Genomic DNA, 24,556 nt, shown 5'->3' with positions numbered 1-24,556 from the left:
CATGTGATACAATGCAACCATACTTATGTTGGTGGTTCACAATGGATTAGAGTCCACTTATTAGGATTGAGAGTGAATCAATATATAATATAGACCCTAGTCAATCGAATCCAACTTTGAGATGATTTACCATACACGTTTGATTGAATCATTCTCAAATGCAAATGCACATATGATACATATGGTCCATTCTATGCTTACAACCAAGTAAACATGGTTAAGTGGTAAAGCTTGTGTTGTGCAGCCATACAGCATGAGTTACAACCATTAACAATGGAAGAACTCCAATTTTTAGTTTGACATCATGGATTAACATTTGCTCCATCAATTTCACAAATCAATCCTATTGCCCTAAGACAATGCTAATAGAATGTGGAAATACACATATTCATTTAGCTTTCTATAAGACATTGGTAACAAAATGTGGCAATATACATATTCATTTAGGTTTTCATTAAAGAATGTGTATCCATTGATGAGAAATGTTGAAATATACATATGCCCTCAAGGGCACTGCAACTGTTACCGGTTTCCATCTGCCGGAGGAAGTGCATATGGTGCCAGTTCACCTATCTCTTTCTTTTCAGCCTGCAAACATTTTCAAAAACATGAAAAATTTAATCAAGAAACACATTATCAAGATTTCAACTGTTTTCACTTTTTATCTCTAACACCAATTACCTTGAACACATCAAGAACTCTCAATGGATTATAATAGAGACTATTAGTCACATGTATAATAAGACTAATTCAGTGAAATATGTGAGTGTGTGAAAGAGGGACACATGAAATGAAATCACTAATGTGACCTACAAGATCACCAACGTCCATGTGAATTTCATAAGATGTCCAATAAAATAAATCAAACTTAAATTGTACCTAAACTAGGTAGTTGCCCTTCTAACTAGGATGTGATAAATTGCAAATCCAATCATCTCTGATCATCCGAATCCATGACCCAGGGAAACGATTCAAATCCTGCCTAACGAAGAAGTACATCACATGCTATTTGCTCCAACTATGGCTCTGTATGGCATAGTTGTCATCTCCTTTGCTCAGGAGGTACATTAAATACTCATCTGTCGCACGTTGTTGTAATGAAGTGTGAATCTCTCCAATGGTTCATGGTGTAGTATATAAATCCATCTTGAGTGACATGGAGAAGATGGTATTAAAGGACATCATCTTCATAACTAATACATTCAAGCACATGTGGAGTCTCTAGATGAATAGAATCTTGCACGATGACTTTGTTAACCTCTGAATGCATCTTAGTATTGGAACGCAGGAAGTCTGTCTAAACGGAAACTGCAAAACTCACCAGCTATCTAGAGATATCTACAGTCAAATGCTATGAAAGGTCTTGTGCTTAGCTAATCCAAATATCTGGTACCTTAAACAGTTTTACTATTTTTTATATTTACTTTGGTTTGTTGTATTCCAAGATAAGACACCATTTTGAGATGTAACCTCATTCAATCTCATGGGAAAAAATTGGTCTATTAGGAGATGTAATATATCCTTCTTTCTTTCTCCATCTGAGCTAGGAAGACACTTTTCTTTAGCCGAATGAAATGATGAAAGAGAATGCATGACTACTATGAATAGTGAGGCCTAGACCAAAACATTAGATGATTGAGACTGTTTTATCTATTCCACTTTCTAGAGTATGAGAGAGATCTCTTCGGGATGAGATTATCACATGGAGAGGCCATTTTGAATGGTCTACACAGATCTGCAGTAGGACAGGGTTTTAATTACATTCCACATAGGTATGGCCACATAGGCATGGCACTACCACAATGTTATATTCTAACTCCCCAACTCTAGTGCCTTGTCTATATGAGCTATCGATATCACCCTAACCCTTCGGTGTAGCGGTGAATTGTGCACCATTTAACCTTTACTGTGGATTTCAGTACTACCAGAATTTTATTATATTCTGACTCTCACAACACCTGTGCCTTGTCTACATGAGACCCAAACCCATTGGTGTAGTGGCAGATTATGTACACTTCATTATTGTAGACCTCAACAGAATACATGCTGCCACCCAACATATACTTTCTGTAAAGACACAGATAGAGAAAACATGGAGGAGATCCACAAATTCTTGAGTGGAAAGAATCTTCAGAGACCTTTGGACACAGCTGCAGATATAATCTTTACACATTAGACTTAAGGTGTTCGCAGTGGAGGGCAGCTACTTGTGCTGGTATTTGTCCTTGTTCAGGAAATCTAGTTTCTTGTTTCTTAGACAATAAGAAAAGATTGAAATATTTAAAGGAGACACCGTTCACGAAAATATTTTTATTACTGGAATTTGTGTGACCTAGAGCAGAATGAACATGGAATTGATTGGTGTTGAAATATTACGGACATTAAAAGCAAAGCGGGATTACCAGTAACTGTGATACACTCCATTCATTTCGAAAAAGCAAAACAGGCCTTCCCCACTGTCACAAACAATATCAATTGTTATGATACTTGAAAGTTAAAATGGAAATAATGAGCTGGGTAAACTCCTTACCCAATCTTTTACTGTCGCGCAATTGTAAAGCTTCCCAGATTTCTCTATGGCAGACCAACCAGCCATTACCCATCTAGCAACACTGTAACCTAGAGGTTCAAGTTGTATTTCTACACCATATTCACTCAACATTCGGTATTGCAGCACCTGTGAGAAAACCACACGAATATTAGTCTCTTGGAAGGCAATCTATGGACAGAAAATATAATACATTACAGCATCGCAGTTCAAGCTCATGTTCTGGGAAACTATAGTTAATACTTCAGTATCTAGTTGCCAAGCTGTTCCATTAGAAGTAGAATTAAACTAGCATAAAAATAAGTTATTGTCTTTTGACATGTCAATAGGTCTAGGAAGCCCTTCCATTAGAAGTAGAATTAAACTAGCATAAAAATAAGTTATTGTCTTTTGACATGTCAATAGGTCTAGGAAGCCCTTCCATTAGAACTAGAATTAAACTAGCCTAAAAATAAGTTATTATCTTTTGACACGTCAATAGCTCATTGCTAGGAAGTCCTTACACCACTGGTATACATTATTACTCACAGACATACCAAGATGACATTTGCGCATACCAAGATGTGAAGCATTGTTCCCTATTATACTAATTGAAATAAAAGGAAAAGCCATGTGTGTGCTTACTGGATTTCAATTTCATAATAATTTAAAGTCCTTTCAATCATAACAAAATGTAGTTTTACTGAAAATATCCAAAACAACAGTATGGTTGCATAGCTAATCAGGATATGAAACCCTCAGTTGAAATCACAGGGAATGGACATTTTTGTCTCATCCCCATCCTTGTAAACCCATGGTAGGAGTGAATTCTAAGTGAAAATGACACATGTCAATAAAAATAAGCTTCCACTCACCATTCTTTGAATAAGACCACGGATTTTACATAGATGACCTCTCAGCTATAATTTAGCCACTCTGAAGGAGGTTGGGAGACACTCTTAAGTATCTAGAAGAACACTTGGGATAATGGTCTCACATTATCCATGTTACTGGCAACCATCAAACTCATAATGAGCCATATGCACACATCCAAGGAAGCAATGTTCTTATTAAACATCCTGCATTTGACATTCCCCTTCAATTTTGATTATTTTGTGTACACATCTATCACTAAATGCTCGATTACATTGTGTCCACATATATGAGTAAATGTTTAGGTATTTACACATAGTGTTTTGGCATATTGTAGCATCTGGAATGAAAAAAGATAGTAAATCAGTAAAAGAATGCAAATAATTTAACCTCAAATTGCAGTTGCCCAACAGCTGCCAGAATCGGATCAGTTCTTCCTGAATCAATGGAGTAAAGCACCTAATCCAAAAGAGAAGACTCAGAGAATGTTGATCTGGAAATTCAACAGAATAGTACATAACAGAGGATTAGATTGAGGTAAATTAATTTTAAAGGTCTCAGGCAGGCTGAACATCCACCTGAACTGCACCCTCTCCCAGAAGCTCTGTAAGCCCCTTTTGAAACTGCTTGTATTTAGAAGGGTTGGGATTTCGCATGTAGCTGAACAACTCCGGAGAGAAAGAAGGTATTCCAGGATATCGAACACGTGGACCTGTGTATATCGTATCTCCAATGGCAAATGTATTTGGATTATTCAACCCAATAACTGAGAGCAATAAGTCTTGGATTAGAAACAGAAAAACTAAAATCACAAATTAGAAAAATATATATTCGGATTTCACCATCTCCAGCAAAGCCAGTCTCTATAGTTGTACGATCTTGAGCAAACATCTTTTGGGGTCTTGTCAAAGATACTGTTCTTCCTGTCCGTGCCAGTTGTACTTTCATGCCCTTTGTAAACTGGCCTGTAAAGTTTAAAAAATAACATAATCATTGGCATTTGTTGTGGTTGCTGCTTAATTTCCTTGAATGCTGTTAGAATGTTAAACGTCATGTCCTGCAAAAAAATGTGTAGCCATGCAAAACACCTGTGAGGATTCCCAAGGTTTTAAGGGTTGTTTAGTTATTCAGGAGGTTTCTAGTGAGCATTCTCGGTGTTTCATAATGCCATCCTGATTGTAGCTTATGGTTGATCCTTTATTTCCACATGTGCAGTCTCTTACTTTACTATGTAAACGTAGAGAGATTTAGGAGCTTCATTCATTTTAACTACACCATTGTAATTTAAAAAGAATGATTCGAGAAGACATGAAGCAGAGCACAAAAGAAGCAAAGCATCAAGGACAAGGATTCTAGAGAGAGAAGGCATTTAACGAGTTGCAAATTCTAGAGAGGGAAGAATCTAGGAAGAGAGAGAATGTAGAACAGCGATAATAAAGATGAAAGAGAGTGCAAGTCTGGAGTTGCCACCCTCCAACACCTCCTCTCAGCTCCAGAACGGCGGTCCAACATTGAGTCGACCAAGGAGTTGATCAATGGCTTGCCTTGAAAGTGGCTTAGGAAATAAATCAGCCACATTTTCTTGAGTAGGACAATATGCCAAGTTGATAACTTGTGAGTAGACCGTGGGACCAGGTCCCATGTATGATTCCGCTCAATGGAATCAAGTCCAACTTCCATTGTTGCTTTCCACTTTGGAAGAACAAGGCCTCGTTTGCTGTTGTGGGTTCTTGTGATTGCACAACAGTGCACAGTAAGGCAAAGTTGCATGAGTAAAGAGGCTGTTGTGACTTACGTGTTCTTTTCATGTTGGACAAAGAACCAAACGTATACTCATGAAGTTCAGCATTGGAGAGATGAGAATCATGAATGGTGGCTCGAAGCCACTTGGGAAGTGGTGTGTAGAGGGAGGGGAAACGAGCGGAGTTGAGGGAGAGGTTTGAATTGTTGGCGAAGTTAGAGATTGAGTAGGAGGAGATGGGGGATTTGAAGGTGAGCAATCTTCGTCTAAAATAGGAGATTCCGGAGGAGCTGGGATTTCAACCTTGAACTCAGGTGAAATCCTAGAGTCATCCTGCTGGGACTCCACAAAATGAACATCCCTAGAGATGACTAGGGACTTTGATTCTAAATCCCATAACCTGTAGGCTTTAGATTGTGTGTTGTAACCAAGAAATTTTGCATTTCTTGGTTTTGAACTCAAATTTAGTCCTTTTATGATCTGAAATGTGAACATAGGCATCACAACCAAAGACTTTAAAATGAGATACTGAGGGCTTTACACCTGTAAATGCTTCTGCAAGGGTCATTGCAGCAACTTCTTCTGTTGGGCAGCAGTTGATGATGTAGACTGCTGTGTTGACAGCTTCACCCCAAAATGAGAGAGGAAGATCAGATTGAGATAGCATTGTACAAGCCATCTCTTGGACTATCCGGTTCTTCCTTTCCACAAATCCATTTTGTTGAGGAGTATTGGGTGTAGAAAATTGGCGAGCAATGCCTCGTTGACAACAAAAATGGTGGCAAGCTTGGGAGATAAACTCTTCACCATTGTCGGAATTGATCTTTCGAACTTTCTTTGATGTCTCTTTCTCAACAAGAGCTACTCATTCTTGAAATTTGATGAAGGCTTGAGACGGGAGAAATCATCAATTATAAGCATGAAGTAGTGTTCACCACCAAGAGTAGTGGTTTTCATGGACCACAAAGATCCATGTGCACTAACTCCAAGATAGATGTTGCACGGTGAGTGGCTTCATGAGGGAAAGGCTCTCGATGTTGTTTGCCATGAAGACAAGCAACACATGGGATATTGGGAGTTTTGAAAATAGGCAAACCCTCAACTAGTTGTGAAGAGGAGAGCTTTTGTAGAGAATCGTAGTTGAGGTGACCGAACCTAGCATGCCACAATGTGGGATCTTCTTCTGCCACCAAGGCATGAGAGCCTTGAAGAAGACGAAGAAGATGAGATTTGGATTTTTCCAAGGGGCTGTGGGAACTTTTCAGGCGGTATAAACCCCATTCTTGTGTGCCACTAGCTACAATTTGTAGGTTGTTGGTGTCAATGACTTCCAAAACTCAGCTATCAAAGTAGACTTCATAATCTTGCTTAGTGATTTGGTAGACTGAGAGTAGGTGGGCAGAGATGCGAGGCACATGTAGCACATCTTAAAGAACAGCAAGTTCGTCATTTGAAGAAGTGTTAAGAAACACATTACCCACACGAAGGAGATTTGGGAGGAGCTAGGCTTCACATCATGCAAAATGGATTTGTCATAAGTCATGTATGCAGTGGCACCACTGTCTACTAACCACTCATCAATGTGTGAGGTAGTCGTTCCAACCAAATGTGAAGAATGTTCCTCAATGCCAAGGAAAACTGTTTCTTTGGCTGAGTGGACCAAGTTTGATATTGGTGTAGGTTGACTTTCGGTAGAAGATGATTTCTTGGATTGTCGTTTTTCTTTTTCCGACAATCGGGCTGAATGTGACCTTTGTAGCCACAATAATGGTAGGTGAGCTCCTTGTAGGCTGGGTTGTTTGTTGGTCTTGGATTGGTAGGAGTTGCCATTTTGCTTCCACTTGCCTTTACTTTTCGCATGTAGAAGCATCTCATTGGAAGTTTAAGCACTTTTCTTCCTTGTTGCCCTGTCTTGTAGCATGCCAAGAAATGTATTCATATCAGGTGTGTTGGGAAGAAGAGAAATTGTGTCACAAAAGGCTGAGAATGACTCAAGCAACTTTATTATTAGACGATGCACAAACTCAATTTCAGTTGACTTGCTTCCAAAAGAAACTAGTTCCTTTTGGAGAGTAACAAATTGCGTTATTTGATCCATATGATGTTGGGAGTATCATGAATCTTCAGAATCACTAGTTGGCTTTTAATAGCTATCATTTGAGCATGATTAGCTCGATGATGTCTCTTTTTTATGGCTGCCTATTGTTCATTGGCTGTCTCTTAATCTGTATCTTGAAATTGACGAGCGATGCTCGGTTTAATATTAAACATGAGGAAAGCATGAGGACAAGAATCCTTAGGTAACCAAGCTTCAATCTCAGCATTAGATGAGCCAGCAACTGATTTGGTTGAAGAGGATGAAGTTACCGGTGGTTTCTTGTCACTACCATTGACTACATTCCATAGACGATGGTACTGTAGCAAGGTATTTATTTGCAGTTCCCAATCCAAGTAATTGTTCCCATCCAAGATGGACTCTTTGGGGAGTTGGGGAATAGTTGATGAAACAATGGTGGCATGTGAGGCCATGGATATCCTCCTCTTGAGCTACAACTGCACAATTTGCAGCAGCTGTAAGTAGATGCTCAGGGTCCTTCTACTCCTCCCTAGATGCTAGGCGAGGCTCAGATGAGCGGAAAATAAAAAAGATGAACCTTCTCTATAGGTTGAGAGGGTGGAAAGAAGATACTTTTGTGTGCTCTTTGGCAAAAAAAAATCAGGCTGAGGATATGGAGACCTCACTGCTCTGATACCATGTGAGAAACGCTGTTAATAGCAACAGCGGAACAGTGAGAACAAAACAGACACAGCCAAGCTGTGAGAAGGCTGTTAACAGCAGTAGAAAAAATAGTTGCAAAGAGTAGAGACACAACCAAAGAATAGAGCTTATTTGCAATTAGCAGCAGAAAATAATCTGGTTACAAAAGAGGCTGGTATAGCCTATTTATACAAAATTGGGAATGGTTGTTTGGTAGTTAAGAGACTCTTGTACTACCAAACAGGTACAATAAACTAGGAATAAAAGGGAATATCTTGGAAAAATTGGAAGTGAGAAAAGGCATTTAAAGCATTGCAGATTCTAGATAGAGGAGAATCTAGGAAGAGAGAGAATGTAGAATGGAGATAATAAAGATGAAAGAGAGTGTAGGTCTGGAGCTTCCACCCTCCAACAGACACTGAGGTTAGGATAACTCAAAAAGATGGGGTCGAAAAAGATCTAAGAGTCGAAAAGACTCGAGGGTCAAAAAGGTGTCGAAAGGACTAGTCGATGACAAAGAAACCTTCTAGTCGAAAGAAGCGCATAGTCAAAGAATCAAAGATGTCGAAGAAAAGTGTATGTCGAAGAAAATATGATGTCGACTAAAAGTGTATGTCAAAGAAACAAAGATGTCGAAGAAAAATGTAAGTCGAACAAAGGTGTATGTCAAAGGAAGTGCTTAGTCCTAGAAACCCCTTTAGTCAAAGGAAGCATCTAGTCGAAGGCTCAAAGCAAATGCTGCAGAGCACGGAATTGTTAGAGTTCCCAGATGCAAATTAGGTCGTCTCAAATGCTTGACGAAGAGTTTAATCACGTGATTAATGCGACGAGTATGAGTTTAAGACAAAATGACCTTGTATTAAGAAGTAGACACTAGATTACAACAAGCAGACCCTTTAAAAAATAGGGTTTACAAGTTCCAAAGGGGGGAGGGGTTACAAGAGTGGCAACCTCAAGTTCACCACGAGCACAAGCAAGAGAAGACAATGAGAGGAGTGAAGCTTCCGATGTAGGCAAGTCGAGTGTGGGCCACCGAGATCACAACTACCTCTGACAACAACAATACCTTGAATCGGGGGAAAGTTCTCGTGCCACTCCGTCCTCTCTATGAACGACCGTGCTAGCTTGCCGCCTCCTTGTTGCCCCTACTTGAGCTTCGAAAACCTGAAAAGGGACAAAGAAGGTCGATGATAAAAAGAAAACTAAAGAAGACCCCACGCAAACTCGAAGAAGACGAAGATGAACACTCCCGAGCTCCCAAAAATGTTAAAGAAGACCACCCAAAAACGAAGAATGAAGGACCTAAAATAAGCCCTCCTTCCCTCCTTTTATAGGGAGGCAGGCGCCTCATTTCCATTCAATGCAAATGTCCATTTTCCCATATAAAAGTAAAAAAAAGATAATACTTTAATGTGGTCGCTCTAGCAGAGAATTGAACTATGCACCACCTACACACATTGAATGGCCCTAACCACTAGGCCATTCACTTTTATTAATTCTTTAATAATTTTATATTTACAGATTGTGGCTCCCCTTTCTTTGCCCCTTTTCCCACGTTGTCGTGATGTGGGAGGCCCAAAGGTGGGAAAGTGGCTAAAAAGACAATATGGAATAGAGTGAAAGCATGTGTGGAAAAGTAAGAAAGAGAGAATGTGTAGCACATGGGAAAAGGCAAAGAAAGGGGAGCCACAAAATGTACATATATATATAATTATTAAAGAATTAATAAAAGTGAATGGCCTAGTGGTTAGGGCCATTCAATGTATGTAGGACATGCAAAGTTTGATTCTATGTTAGAGCGGCCGTATTAAAATATATTCCTATTTTTACTTTTATATGGGGAAAGGGACATTTGCAATGCAAATATAGCACCTCCCTCCTTTTATGAGGGAGGGCTTATTTTGGCTTCTTCGTTCATTCTTCGTTTTTCGGTGGTCTTCTTCAATGTTTTGGAAGCTTGGGAGTGTTCATCTTCGTCTTCTTCGATTTTGCCAATGGAGGGAGTCTTCTTCGAGTTTTGCGTTTCTTCGACTCTTTTTCATCTATGTTTTTGATGCTCGAGTGGAGGCAACGAGGAGGTGGCAAGGTAACACACCAATCTTTCGTTGGGAGGACGGAGTGGCACAAGAACTCTACCCCAATTCGAGGCATCATGGCCGTCGGAGGTAGTTGCAATATCGGTGACCCACTCGACTCGCCAATAGCTTCATTCCTCTCACTTTCTATCTCTTGCTTGAGCTCGTGGTTAACTTGAGGTTGTCATCGTTGTAACCCCTACCCTTTGTAACTTGCAAACCCTATTTTATAAAGGGCCTTGTTGATGTAATCAAGCATCTATTTCTTCAAGGTCATTTTGTCATAAACTCATACTCATCGCATTAATCGCGTAAATGCCCCTGATGATCTAGTTCCCATAGGCAAACCCCCGTAATTTCATGTTCCCGCAAGTGTTTGTTTCTCTTCATGCATCTGTAACCTTCAACTTACCCCCCCCCCCCTTTCAACTAAAGGGGTTTCTTTGACTTTTGCTTCTCATCAACTTCATCACCATGTATTCCCTTGTAGAAACTCACCTGTCATAACCTTCAAAGAAGGAAGAAGTTTCTTCGACATACTCCTCCCTTCGACTTCTTTCTTCGACTAAAACATTTCTTCGACATACTCATCCCTCCAACTTCTTCGTTTCTTTGACTTTTTCTTCGACATACTCCCTTCAACTTCTTTCTTTGATTTCCACATTTCTTCTACTACACTTCTTTCTTCGACAAACACCTCCCTTCAACTTCTTTCTTCGACTTACACCTTTCTTCGACACCTTTTTCTTCGACAACTTTTTGACATCCAAGTCTATCAACTCCTAGATCTTTCATCCCCATCTTTTCAAGTCCTCCTTGGTCCAAGACTCCCGTGGTCTCACTTAAGTAGCACACACATGCACACTTACATGCAAAATTTGGTGAATCCGACGTGAAAGAGCGGCAAGGGAAAAATCAAGATGCAAGGAGAGGATCTCGCTACGATGATGGTTGTAGCAATGGATAGGATGATGCAAGAAAGGAGAACACGGCCTGCCTAGACCGAGCCATAGAGACGGTTGTCGAAACGACAGGCCAGTTCAATGGAAAGGACATCTTGTGCTACCTAGAGACATCATTAGAGCAAAGTTCACTTTACCCCCGAAGTTAGTAGAAGCACTTTTTAAACTTATAGTTTTTATTAATAGGATACATAGCCAATCACAAGATAGGATATCTCATCAAATTTTCGAGGCATCTCAATCACTTTGAATCCGGAGATACTAGCTCTTTGTAAAGCACTATGGTAAGTTGGCTTTTTGCAAACAGTCTAGACATTAATAACCAACCTCCGCTTCTTCAATACAACCACGAGATCGATAAAACTTAATCTCTCATGAGGACCATAATAAAGTAATATGCCAAGAAATGTGGCAAATTTACACTCAATATCAATGAATCAACCCACTAGAACCACTCTCATCTTAAATGTTGTACTATAAGGAACACTTCATGCACTTCTCTAAGTTAGGTTTTATTATACGACCAAAATATCTAGATACATTCTTACCAAATGCACTAAGGGTTGCCATTGGACAACTTAGAGTATCATCTCACCAAGTTGAGGTTGAGAATGGTCGTGCTAATGGAGTCCCCAGAGAGGAAAGGATATGTAGATTATGTCACATAGAAATAGAGGATGAGTATCACTTTACATGCAAGTGTCCAACTTCATTTGAGATAAGGGCAAAATACCAAGACATATTAGGACCCTCTCAAAACTATTAGATACCCTAGATATAAAAAAACTAAGTAGTTATATCTTAGAGCTAAAACAACATAGAGAGAATAAGCTACAAAATGCTAACCATAACCTTTCTAATATTCATCAACATGTAACCAATGAAATTTTTCAGGGACAGGAGGGGACGATGAGCATGGACACACTTGCACCACTTGGCCTCTCCTTTGCTAAAGCAAAAAACAAAAGAACAACCAAATACCCTCAAATGCTGAGCCTCAAAGTCACTTGTGTAAAAGCAATTAAGAAGATACGGGAACATGAATTACACCACCTAGAAGCTATGGACAGGGTACCTTTTACATCAGGACCACAAGCCACAACCACATTGAAACCCTTTGACCTCTCACTCCTTTTTGAAACTAGGCCTATCAAATAGCCATTTCCTTTATAAAATATGTTACACCATAACGCCTTTTGTACAATACTAGAACTCTTTTGTCTAAGTTTTATTTTATTTTTATTTTCAATGATTGGGTACACATCCCATTTTGTTGTAACCAATTGTCTCATGGACCATTGGTCTTAGAAGATGTTAATCTCTCTTCTCTCTCTCTCTCTCTCTCTCTCTCTCTCTCTCTCTCTCTCTCTCTCTCTCTCTCTCTCTCTCTCTCTCTCTCTCATGATCTTGACACTCATGGGTTGAACGCGCTCTCGTGCTTTCAAAGGGCTCTCGTAGATTCAACAAGCGCTTGTGGAATTGAAGGGGTGCTCATGGAATGAAGGGACGCTCATAGAATTCATTCGTGGAAGGCCTTTGAGTGCTTTCTCCTAGCAAGGCCGCACACATTGTTACACAATGAGATTAACATGGATTAAGATTAATAATCTTTGTACAACTAAAGTTGGATTAAGAACCAAAATAAGTTTTGTTACAACAAGAAATCTTCTTTTAGTATAGGATGTACCAATCGCGAGATTACAAATAAAGAAAACGAGGGAACAATAAGAGGAAGGTCTTCAAGCTTTGGTAGCCCGAGCTCATGATTGACAATTGCCTTACCTTTTGTCATCGTGGCTTTCCACTCCCTCATCCATGTCCTCCTCTTCGAGTGCCTCCTTTATATCTATTCCACCCGTCCCGAGTAAGAAGAATCCCTAAACATCTCTCTCTCACAGCCCCAAAAGAAGATTAGTAGAAGGAGAAGAAGAAGATAGAGAGAAGTGGCCCACCCCCTTTTTCATTGACATACAAAAAGGGGTAGATAACTCCCATGTACACACGTGCCAAGATTTAAACCTTTCATCTTTCCCCACACAATCAATAGCCTTTGACCATTGACTTTTTATTATTTTATCTTTCTTTTCATATTTACATATTTATGTTATTTTGTGGTTGTCCCTTTTTCCCTCTCCCTTTTCTACTCATGGAACCGCCATGTCACAATAGCAGGTCCAAATGGGGGATAAGGAGAAAAAGGGGGAAGGGACAACCACAGAAAACAATGTAATATGAATGTACACAAAAAGAAAAAGATAGTAATAAGCAGTCAATGGCCAAATGGTTAAGGCTATGTGTGGGGAAAGATGAAAGGTTTGAATCTTGGCACATGAATACATGGGATTTATCTACCCTTTTTAACATCTCGATAAAAAGGGGGTAGGTGAGCATTTATTAGGGTAGGTTGGCCTCATCTATCATCATAAGAAGGGAACTAGGAGGGCTTATTTGGGGTTCAATCCTTTTTTGGATTTTTTTGTGGGGAGAACTTGAGAGCATCTTCCCAATGTCCTCCTTTTGGGATTTGGGTTTTGGTTACTTTTCTCTACTTCTCTTAGGGTTTTCTTCCTTCTTCTTCAGTTTAGGGTTAGCGTTTCAGGTGTTGGGTGTGACAATGGATAGTGGATAGTGGGCCACTTCTCTTCATATTCCTCTCCTTCTACTAAGCTTCATTTGGTAGAGTGAGAAAGGATATTGAGGGTTCTTGCTCGAGGGGTGTAAGAGACGAAGAAAGGATGCACTCAAGAGGAGGCAGCAGCATACAAGGGAGTAGAAAGCCAAGACGACAAGGTGAGGCGGCCATCATTCATAAGCATAGGCCACCGAAATTTGAAGACCTTCATAGTTTATTTCCCCTTCCTTTTGTAGACTCATCCTTGTTTCACCCTATGTTCAAAGGGCTTTCTCATTGTAATCAAACTTGTTTCGTTCTTAATCTAGTATTTGGTGCACAAAACAACTATTAGTCTTAATCTCGGTTAATCGTCGTGTAATTGTGTTGGAACGACCGAGGGAGTAAGGTTTAGGGTTTAGGGTTTAGGTGTTAGACAATGCCAAAAAGAGTTTGGATCCATGAGATCTCCTTGGAATCCATGAGTGCCCATTATTTACACAGAGATTCCACAAAAGGAATCTATGAAGGGGGGATTCCACGAGAGCCCCTTTGAATCCATGAGAGCTCCTCCATTACATAAGAGCCCTTTGAAAACGTGAGTGCAAGTATATTGTCTAAGCACCCAAAGCACGAGCACCCGTTCTTTGCACAAGTGTTAGTTTATTGCACAAGCGCCCAAAGCACGAGCATCCATCAAAACCACGAAAGCTACTCCATTACACGAGAGTCCTTTGAAAGCATGAGAGTTGATGCATTGTCCAAGTCTCGTTATTTGCATGAGCGCTGGTTCATTGCCCGAGCAACCATTCATTGCTTGAGCACCCATTCATTGCACAAGCACACATTCTTCACAAAGAGAATTGGTTCATTGCACGAGAGCCTAAAGCACAAATGGATGTTCGTTTCTTGAGCATCCATCAGATCCATGAACGCCCCTTTGAATCCACGAAGAGTATCCTCAAGGGAAATTCTCAAAAGGATTTACAGGAGGCCGCCCATGAGGACGATCCACAAGAGGAGCCAACGAAAGGGTAGACAACACGTGAAGGTTTCTGGGAAACGCCATTGCAAGTTACTCCCCAACAACACATCTTCCCTATTTCAGATCCTCCGCAGTCCCGCTAGCATAGCACATGCACGCACACTTCGGTGAACCCGACATGAAAGAGCAGCAAGGGAAGATAATGATGCAAGGAGAGGTTTTCACCACTATCATGTCCACGGCAATGGATTGGGTGCTCCGGGCAAGAGACAACACAGCCACACAGAGAGATTTAGAGACAACCTTTAGCCTCAATGATTGCCCACATGATAAGGAGCAAAGCATCGGTACCCCATGATATAATCCAAGCAGAGATGGGAGCAGAATAATCATCAAGGCATTATTCTGATCAATGTGTATCCAACGGCTCTGTGAGCTCCCTAAATGAAGGTACTCGACATTGGCACTTATGTGATCAAAACAACTTGCTGAACATGGAGATGTTCATGCTAAAATACAACAATGGTTCGAATCACATGGCATAAGCGTAAATGCACTAACCCCATTCCAATATATAGCTTGGATTGTCCTCATCTAACATGACCAAAGTGGAAAAGAATAGAGTGATCTAAACTAATATTATTAACTTGGAACGCAAGATAACATGGATCAGCTCCAAAATAACACTTGGTAGGAAGATGCCCCACTGTAAGACATTGCCTAGTTATCCACCATAAGCCTTTTCTCGTTTGAACCTCATAGTGGAATGCCACTGCCCTCGCTTTATCAGCTTTCTCTGATGGATTCAGGTACTTATTCCACTGGTCATGTTTTTACACACATCGGAGTATGGATTCATCATTGGGCCATCTTATATGGACATACATCTATCCTCTACGTTGTGCAATGTGATAGGGTAGCTGCAAACTTCATCACATCAATTAGAGATTGAGATAGGCAAATATGAATGAACACCTCTACCAGAAAATGTGGCTGACCTCTTTATCAATCCCTTGCCTAGGGACACCATTGATCAACTCCTTACTCATCTAAATGTAGGACGGCCACTTTGGAGCTGAGAAGAGGTGTTGGCGGGTGACAGCCCCAGAACTAATCTCTCCATTCGCAATCTCTCTCTAGATTTACTTTATTCCAGCATTTATTACAATTGACTTTTTGAACCTACCACTACTTCATTATAGCATTTAATGCATTGTTCTTTTCTCTCCACTCCACTACTTTAATTCATTATGTTCCTAGGGATATTTACCTCCTTTCATAAATGTACGGGTTACAAAATCCACTCTCATTTTTCTATTTAAAGGCTTTGCGCCTCACGAAGAAATATAGTTCTTGGTTTATCTTATTGTTAAGTTGCTGCTAGCGTCTTTGGCCTCTTACAACTGTTCATAACAATTTTCTCACACTATTTACAATACGTTAGGAGTTTCCATAAGGGAATACCGTGTTCCTTTACTATTTAAAATCCATAAGGAGTTTCTATAAACCAAAATGGGAGTGGCAAAACAAAACAGCCTCCAAGATTGAACGGCAATATCACCTAAAATTACAATTAAACCATCATTCTTTAATTCTTACCAGAGCAAACACGAACAAATGCAACCTTATCTCGGTGTTTGGGATCCATATTTGCTTGAAGCTGCCCAAAAACAATGCCTTATGACCTCTTTGATTACCCAATTTTATAAGAACTAATGAAATATAGAAATACAAATGGGTAACACCTTGAAAACAAAACCAGTAAATTCAGGATAGTTTGGTTCTATAACTCCAGTATCAGCTATATGAGACCCAGGTTGTTGGGCATATGTGAGAAAAGTTTCAAGGAAAAGCTTCACCTGCATAAATGTAAGATATATTAAGTGATCATGTCTAAGTATTTTCCTTTTTTATTATAATTTTTCACATTCAACTAGGCTACGAGTGCCTACCCTGGGCAGGGACCTTTACATTTTTTAAGCTCTCCCCAAAACAAATAAGGGATACCTTTATGATGCAGCAGTCATATTGTTCAGACCACGCATTTCTGGCCAGTTTTTAACAGTATCTTTACTTCACAGTGTGGCTTTCAGGATGATACTTATTAGCAGTTCATATGACTGTAGATCAAATCAGCACTACCAAAGAAAACTGAAGTTCTTTCATCATCATTAGTGAGACAATATTATGAGTTGTTTTAATTGTTTGAGTTAGGTAGGATATAGTCACATGTGACATCATAGAGATGTCAAAAGTTAAGACAGCATTAATTTCTTCTCAACAAAATGAAAAATAAAAACAGACACTCCAGAAATCTGTCCTCACTAATGTTATGAGTTGGCCTTCACTGCGTGGATATGATAGGATATTATCACATGATACATCATAGAGATGTTAAGAGTTAAAACACCTTTCCTTCTCAACAGGGACAACGAAAAACTGGATGTTCCATAAAGCTCAGACATAATACAAAGGTAATATAATATATGCTATGCTAAAATCTTTAGTTTAACAAGTTACAAACGTCTTACATTTCAGCCACACTTACCCCAAAGTTATTCATTGCACTGCCAAAGAAAACTGGTGAAAGCTCGCCAGCATGAATTTTTGCTATGTCCAGAGGTGGGGCTAATGCTTCAAGCAAATCAATTTCCTCCTGTTAAAATAATTGCACTAAAAGATGATAAATAATTAAAAGCTTCATTCAAGATTACTTAATATGCTCTCCTCGCATCATATAAATATTTTGGTAGGAAACATTTATCTTTTTGAAGAAGTTTCAACCTCTAGCTGCTGATAGAGATCTTCTGGAATAATCTTCTCCAAGAGAGGATCCCCCCATAAAAGGATACGAACTGATGCTTCCTTACTCCCATGCTTTTGATCTCTTTCAAAAAGGTGTACCTCTTTTCTTGGTCTGAAATATAATCCCATGAACCTACCCATAAAAATGCAATGCAATCTTTCAGCCACTCTCAAATGTTAGGAAACATACTCTTGCTGGAATTCAAGAAGACAATGTCCTTGAAAATCCTTCTACATTTTTACTTTTACAATACACTATTTTCATAGACATGACATTATTGTTTTCTTAATATTTGATCTTTTGATAAATTTCACATTCAAATCTGCTATTATATCTAGATTGTAATGAAAATGCAGCACGCAATAATATACATCAAACCTTCACACTTGATCTGTATTGAGAATTTAGTTTTATATAATAAAGATCTGATCAAAGAGAAATTTTATTGCTGAAAAAAGAGAAGGGAACTCGACCATTATGCTTCCAAGATCCTACTCAACTACCTACTTGATGAGCACCTAACCTTCTGTTTTATGTTCATTATGTATTTTTGAATGGTTCCACACTAAGAATGGCATGAATGAATAACAAGCTCTGTAATAGCAATCATCAATGCCTATGCATAAGTACATAAAATAGCTGAAATACAGAACATAAATAAATGCAGCTAGTCTGACTACAATCTCACAGTTTATGAAGTAGACACCTGTGTTGAATTCTTTAAATCAGGAAACAAACCTGTCCCCAGATCCAATAGGCCAGTTTACTGCATGCAATGAAAGATCAAATTCCTTTTCTATTTCATCAAGCAACTCCAAGGGCTCTAGTGCTGGGCGATCCATCTTGTTTATAAATGTGAATATGGGGAGCTTCCGCATTCTGCAAACCTATCCGCAAATGCTTAAATTTAATTTAATCTTTCAGGGAAACAGATTTTCTCATATTCTCTAGTCGGAAATTATAATCCTGTTTAGAAATTAAACAAACCTCAAACAGCTTCCTTGTTTGTGGCTCTAAACCCTTTCCTCCATCTACAAGCATAACCGCATTATCTGCAGCTGCCAAGGTACTGACCACAAGTCAAAAAGTTTATTCAATCAGTCTTCATTTATGGATGGAAACAATTCAGCAGAAAGGTGTGCCTCTGGTGATAGGAATAATACCGGTAGGTGTCCTCACCGAAGTCCTACAAATGAAAGATAAGCAAGAACTCTATTATATGATGAAACATGCAACCACTGACTCAGCAGCCTCTTACGCATGAAGCTTTAAACCCACACACTAGACCTGGATGAAGACTATATTTATAAACTATAGACTCTAAACACCTCAAAGTTAAAATTTCAATAAACTTTCTAAATGAAAGGAACAAGAAATAAATCAATGCTTTTGAAAACAAGATTACATTTCTATAATGTACTCTCTAGCTTTGCTGGAAAGCTCCAAAGAAATACCAAGTAAACACATCTAGAAATTTGGTTTGGGCATAGAAAGAGCTAAACCTAGGGTCTTGCTAACTAAAATGGATGAATCAGACTGACCCAATTGTAGGAAGAACATAGATAATTCGATGAAATGGGTGGAAAGTGAGAGAGAGAGAGAGAAGAACCTGATGCCCAGGAGTATCAAGGAGGGTGATCTGGAAACCATTTGTCTCAAAAACAAGGGCAGTCGATGTGATAGAAATACCTAAAATCAGCAAATCAGCAAAAAAGGAAAAGCTACAATTAACAATGTAATATTTGAATCAGACAAAACCATAAATAATTTTCCCATAAGCGTGCATCATAATCATTGAAAAGTATATGTTTGAACATCAAACCTCTCTGCTTCTCAAGTTCCATCCAATCAGAAGTGGCATGTCTGGCTGCTCTCCTTGCCTTAACAGCACCGGCCTCATGTATGGCTCCTCCATAAAGCAATAGTTTCTCCGTCTTTATATAGCATATTCAACCACAGGTACACATATGAGTATGTCAAAGATAAAATTCACGCAAACATTAAAACATAATTTCCCATTTAAAAAGTGATAATCATAAGAAGAGTTGGAGAACATGAGGAAAACCAGTCATGGGCATTTCACAGTATTGCTTCTGATTTATGTGGATGATGTTGTACATTTGGCATAAACTCAGCTAATACTGCAAAAGCTTTTTGATTCGATATGTGAACATTTGAACTTAGCAGACAACGTGACTAAGACTAAAGTCATGGTGGTACACTGCCAAAAATCTGAAAGCCAGCAGCCAGCAGTCTACTATGAAGAGGACATTGAAGTGGTTAATAGTTTCAGATACCTTGGAATTGTCAAACCTAGTTAGCACACTTGGAACAAGTGGCCAGCTAGGATAATGGAAGCCAGCACAGCGCAGCCCAATGCTATGAATTTGAGAGCATGTGCCATTTGAGCACAGTCCAAAGGCAGGATATTAACGCAATACTATTAAATGCATGTGTGCTACAAAACTCTGCTTTATGGTACTGAGGTTTGGGGAGGCAGTATTTCAGCAAGCTCATGGAATGAAATAGAAATAATACAAAAGGGAATTTCTACATTGTGATTGAAAGATTAAGAGAATAACCCCATATTCAATAATGAAATTGGACAAAGGCCAATAGATTTCTATGTCCTTCAACGAGTTTATAAGTAAATATTAAAATCAGCACAATGCCCTGAAATCACGTACCAAAAACCACATAGGAAACTGGATACTTATTACAGAAAAAACATAAAAGCAAATTTCTTTTGTCCAGCCGCTTCCAAAACATCCAAAAATGGTTTGCAAAATGGCATATAATAAAATATGTGTAATTGAGAGAGATAAAGGAAACTCAGCTACATTGGAAGTGCTCCCCGACATAGGTCTAACTTAAAGTACTGTTGCAGCCACATTATTGCTCAATAATTGGAAAATTAACAAGGTAATTCGGACATCCCTAAACCCATACACAATATCTCTCTCTAATATCTCTGAACAAAGGTTTGTCAATGTGCAGTCTCTATTGCAATATTCCTTAGTACAACTCTCGAAAATTGAGAGGCAAAAATCAACTGCACATATACTACATGAAAATGTTTCACTTTGATCCCTCTCCCTATCTCTCTCAGTCTCCTCTCTGTCATGAAAACACACAATTATGTCAATAATTGTGTGTGACAAAGACTACATAGTACCACGACTAAGTGGTATCACCATAACATGGGTAGTGGGACATGTTGAATTGTTAATAGACAAGATGAACACTCCATGAAAGAAAGAATTTTGACTTGATCCAATATACAAAACTGTCAATTCAATACTCCCTTCAATTTGCACTAGCTCTGTGTCTACCATCAAATACAAAAGCATTGTTCATATCCCAATTATTACGAAATCCCCAATCACTCCCCCACTCTCTATCTCAAATATGAAGATATGTAAGGTACACAATGAAACCTAGTGGAGGATGAATATCACTTACTTATCACATGCTCAGCATATTAGGCAATTTGCAAGAAATATGATCACTTGTTAGATGATCATGATAAATGTCAGTGGCATACTCAAATGTCCACCATGAAGGGTGAACACATATGTGCATACATTATTTTCACGTAGAGAGTTTTTACTACAGAGTTGTAACTCCCCTTCCCTTCTTAGGAAGGACTCATATACAAGATAATATGTTGATTTGGTTCCATAAGTCAATTTTGGCCTCATAATGAATAATAAAACATCTATTCTATTCTATTTTCTCTCACATTTGACTATGCTTTCTGTACATCTTCGACTAATCCCAATCCTTGAACGAATTTCTCTCACAATCACAATGTGCACTCTTAATTACGACACTCATTAGTAAAGTTCTTGAACATCAAGAGTCTGCTACTCACTTTTATATGTATCACATGAAAACATTATATTTTTGGTCCCATAGGTCATATTTGGCCTCTGAAAACAATAATAAAATCTATCAATCTATTTCTATCCGTCTATCTATTTATTTATCTATCTACTCGCCAATTATTTATATGTATCCATCCATCTAACTACTCACCAATGTTGTCTTTCCTGCATCTGGATGAGAAATAATTGCAAAATTCCGCCTTCTCGCACACTCCTTAGCAATAGACACGTTGGATGACGCTTCCCCTCTCCCCACATCCTGTAATTGCAGCTGCTTCTGATGAAGGTCTGAACCAATGGACAGTTCATGCAACTCTTCGGCTTCGTCTTTATCTTCTTCTTCTTCGACACGGTTGCCATTCTCAGGAGCATCAATGATCGGTAGAGTAATAGGGGGTAATTGAGAGGTAGGAGGCGTCTCAGATGCGGATGCAGTGAGCAGAGGAGGGTGAGACGGTGGCAAGAGAGCGCAGCAAATGGTACTAGAGGGGTGCCGGTGTGCGGTGAGTACAATCGGTGGCGGCAGCAGGGTAAAAGCAGAAGAGTTGCTTGGTTCTGAGCTGCGTGGCAGTAGTAGCCCGTTGAAAGGCAATGCGAGGGGGAGCAAAGAAGCAGCCATGGCTTCTCAGAGACAGACTCTCTCTCTCTCTGTCTGTCTCTCTCTTGTTCTTCTGTTGGGTTTCTGTGTCTTATCATGATTGTTTCTGGGTCTCTCCATGTGAAGGAAGAAGAAGAAGAAGAAAAAGAAGGTCTTGGGTTCGAATCCCACTTTGTCACTTTTTAACTCAATCTTTACTCAAAATATGGTCCTATACTACATTCATTTGTAACAATCGGTGAACCAAACCGAATCGCGAAACCGCGGCTTACCAGTTAAAACGGCTCGGCTCGGCTTGGTTTGGTTCGGGTCAAGTTCAGGTTCAGGTTTTTTTTAACGGTTTGGTTTGGTTTCAACTGTTAGAAACCACGGTTTAACGGTTTCTACTTCTTCTTCTTCTTTAAAATTTTAAAGAATTGTTTTTAAACAATCTTTTCATTTTTACACTTTATTCTTACATTTTAGGGACATCTCTAAATTTTTTAAAAAATAAAATAATGAAATTTTTTAAATTTTTTAAATTTGACCTAGTTGAAAACCAAAACTAGACCACGAAACCACGGTTTTAACAATTTAATGGTTTAACAATTTGAAAAAAAACAGCAGTTTGGTTTTAACGGTTTTGTGGTTCGGTTCGGTTCAGTTCAAGTTTCAAAAAAAATTAATGGTTCAGTTTTGACCCTCTCAAACCGAACCAAACCATTGCCGGTTATTATTCATTTGCATGCATTCTAGTAGGCTTTTAAATTAAGATCGCCAAAATTATATAATAGAAGGTCTTGGGTTCAAATCCCAGTTCGTCACTTTTTAACTCAATCTTCACTCGAAAAACGTTCATATACTACATTTATTTGCATGCATTCTAATAGTCTTTTAAATTAAGGTCACCAAAATTATATAATATGATTGATACTATTGCAAACACTCACGCAATTCGAACAATGAAACAAACTTCAACGTCTTGAATGAGCAATTGTTTCTTCAATGAAAGCTCCCAAGTCAGATAACACACACACTTTTGTGTGTCATGAACTTCTAACCCCGGTCTATGGCAGGCGCACCTCCAATTTAGAAGTAAGGTCATCAAAGTAGGATTCCAAGGTGCCACAAATTAGGGCACTACCCGAGTTTTAATTAGAACTTGATTAATAATTAAATCTCACAACTAGAACAACTTGTTCCCTCGCATTTGTAAAAAATGATTGAGAAACTTTACATTGTTATTAAAGTTCCAACCATGCATTCGTATCTTTTTTTCATTGATAATACTCCACGAGTGTCGAATGAAATACAAAGACAAAACAAATCCTCGCCAATTGAACTAGCAACCTTAAAACTTACACACGCCCCTCTATCAAATCCTATATGGATCGAGATTATTGTTTGGAGGACACCTACCATGTAAGTGTGTCTTTTCATGTATCAACAACAAGATGTAGACGACACAAATAATGTTTTTTTTTAAACGTCAATACTTCCAATTTTATTAATTCCATCCATTTCACCCAATGTGAGAAACCCAACTTGTTGGTACTACTTCTATGTCATTGTAGATGTACGAGTGTGAATCTAGCATTGGTGTTGTTCATCACTAACAACTATGGTAAAGATTAATGTTGGATGTTGCCAATTATCTAGGTGCATGTTAAGTTAGCCCTTCTCATTATACATCAATGTAAATTTATATACATGGAAACACAAGATGCCAAAGTTTGCCAATAACTCTCAAATCCCCCTAGTGGTAACTTGAGTTTTTATCACCTACATACCCAAGTTCAAACGTGGCCACTACCTCATTAGCTACTTTACTTTAATCGATGATGTTGTGGAATGCTAAAGGTTGAGCACATGCATTTTGGCCTCTCCAAAATAACCTTAACAATTGTGCTACGATTGTTTTAGCCTTAGCAAATTGTATATCAATTGTATTTTCTCACTTTAATTGTTTTAGCCTTAGCAAATATATAAGCATCCATAAGGATTCATGTTTGGGCACTAGATCTAATGTTTCATAATTTTAACCAGAGATAATCTACAATACAACAATAGAGTGTGACAAAAACTCGATTCTTATACCAAAGGATCCAATGAATTTAGAGAATATGTAAACATATTCCTTTGATCTTGGTGAGTTGAATACCTCAAAAATAGACATGTATAGGCTACAACATAAACCTTTCCCACAATCTACAAAAATTTAATTGCCTTGAAGCTTCTTGTTGTATTCCCCCCTCTATAATGATTCGTATTTGGAGTTTGTGGACTCCCATAGTTTTTCCATCTTTTAGGGTTTTCCATGTAAAATATCTCATCTCTGTACTTTCGCTTTCTATTTGTCTATGCACTGTCATTCTCGATCTTTGCACCCTTATATGCATACATATAAACTGGGTGTGGCCGATAGGATCCTCAACAATTTTCTCATCTTTTATTTTTTTAACCATACGTATTTACCTTTAAAACTATAAAATTTTGTGTTTGTATGTTCGTTGTGCATTTAGACGTCTTGTGATGGGGAAGGTTTTGAGAAACCATGCACCTCTCCTCTTCATAAAGGCGTTCGGACACTTGTGTGTGGTTTTGTGTCTTCCTTGTGCATTTGGTCTTCTTGTGACGGGGAAGGTTTATACATTTGAGTTAGTCAAGAAAAAATATGGTGTCACCAATGCTTTGCAAGAGATGATCCAATACAAGATAGATACAATGGATTTAAAATCATAGGACGTTTGGTAC

The 24,556-nt window shown here is 38.7% G+C and overlaps 1 protein-coding gene across 3 annotated transcripts; it reads right to left on the bottom strand.

The window, feature by feature from the left end:
* Positions 1 to 448: 448 nt before the first annotated feature.
* Positions 449 to 21,898, bottom strand: LOC147851052 (uncharacterized). 3 transcript variants are annotated; one of them, XM_087335681.1, is made up of 16 exons: positions 21,377 to 21,898; positions 19,161 to 19,272; positions 18,948 to 19,027; positions 18,502 to 18,524; positions 18,326 to 18,407; positions 18,077 to 18,225; positions 17,317 to 17,470; positions 17,081 to 17,188; positions 16,278 to 16,391; positions 16,132 to 16,192; positions 4,243 to 4,365; positions 3,979 to 4,166; positions 3,791 to 3,859; positions 2,531 to 2,677; positions 2,403 to 2,456; positions 449 to 588 (listed from the first exon to the last, which is right to left on the bottom strand). In XM_087335681.1, exons 1-16 carry the CDS (start codon positions 21,842 to 21,844, stop codon positions 523 to 525), a joined length of 1,998 nt encoding a protein of 665 aa, XP_087191807.1. In that variant the 5' UTR covers positions 21,845 to 21,898; the 3' UTR covers positions 449 to 522. The 3 variants fall into 3 exon arrangements, with proteins under 3 accessions (XP_087191807.1, XP_087191809.1, XP_087191808.1); XM_087335683.1 differs by having other exon boundaries at positions 18,326 to 18,396; positions 21,377 to 21,518; XM_087335682.1 differs by lacking the exons at positions 449 to 588; positions 2,403 to 2,456; positions 2,531 to 2,677 and having other exon boundaries at positions 3,791 to 3,893.
* Positions 21,899 to 24,556: the final 2,658 nt, after the last annotated feature.

Source organism: Azolla caroliniana, unplaced genomic scaffold (genome assembly GCF_043228905.1).
Source record: "Azolla caroliniana isolate FFs.n. ecotype wild unplaced genomic scaffold, voAzoCaro1.0.p SCAF_20, whole genome shotgun sequence".
Lineage (NCBI taxonomy): Eukaryota > Viridiplantae > Streptophyta > Polypodiopsida > Salviniales > Salviniaceae > Azolla > Azolla caroliniana.
This window is presented reverse-complemented; position numbering and strand designations above follow the sequence as displayed.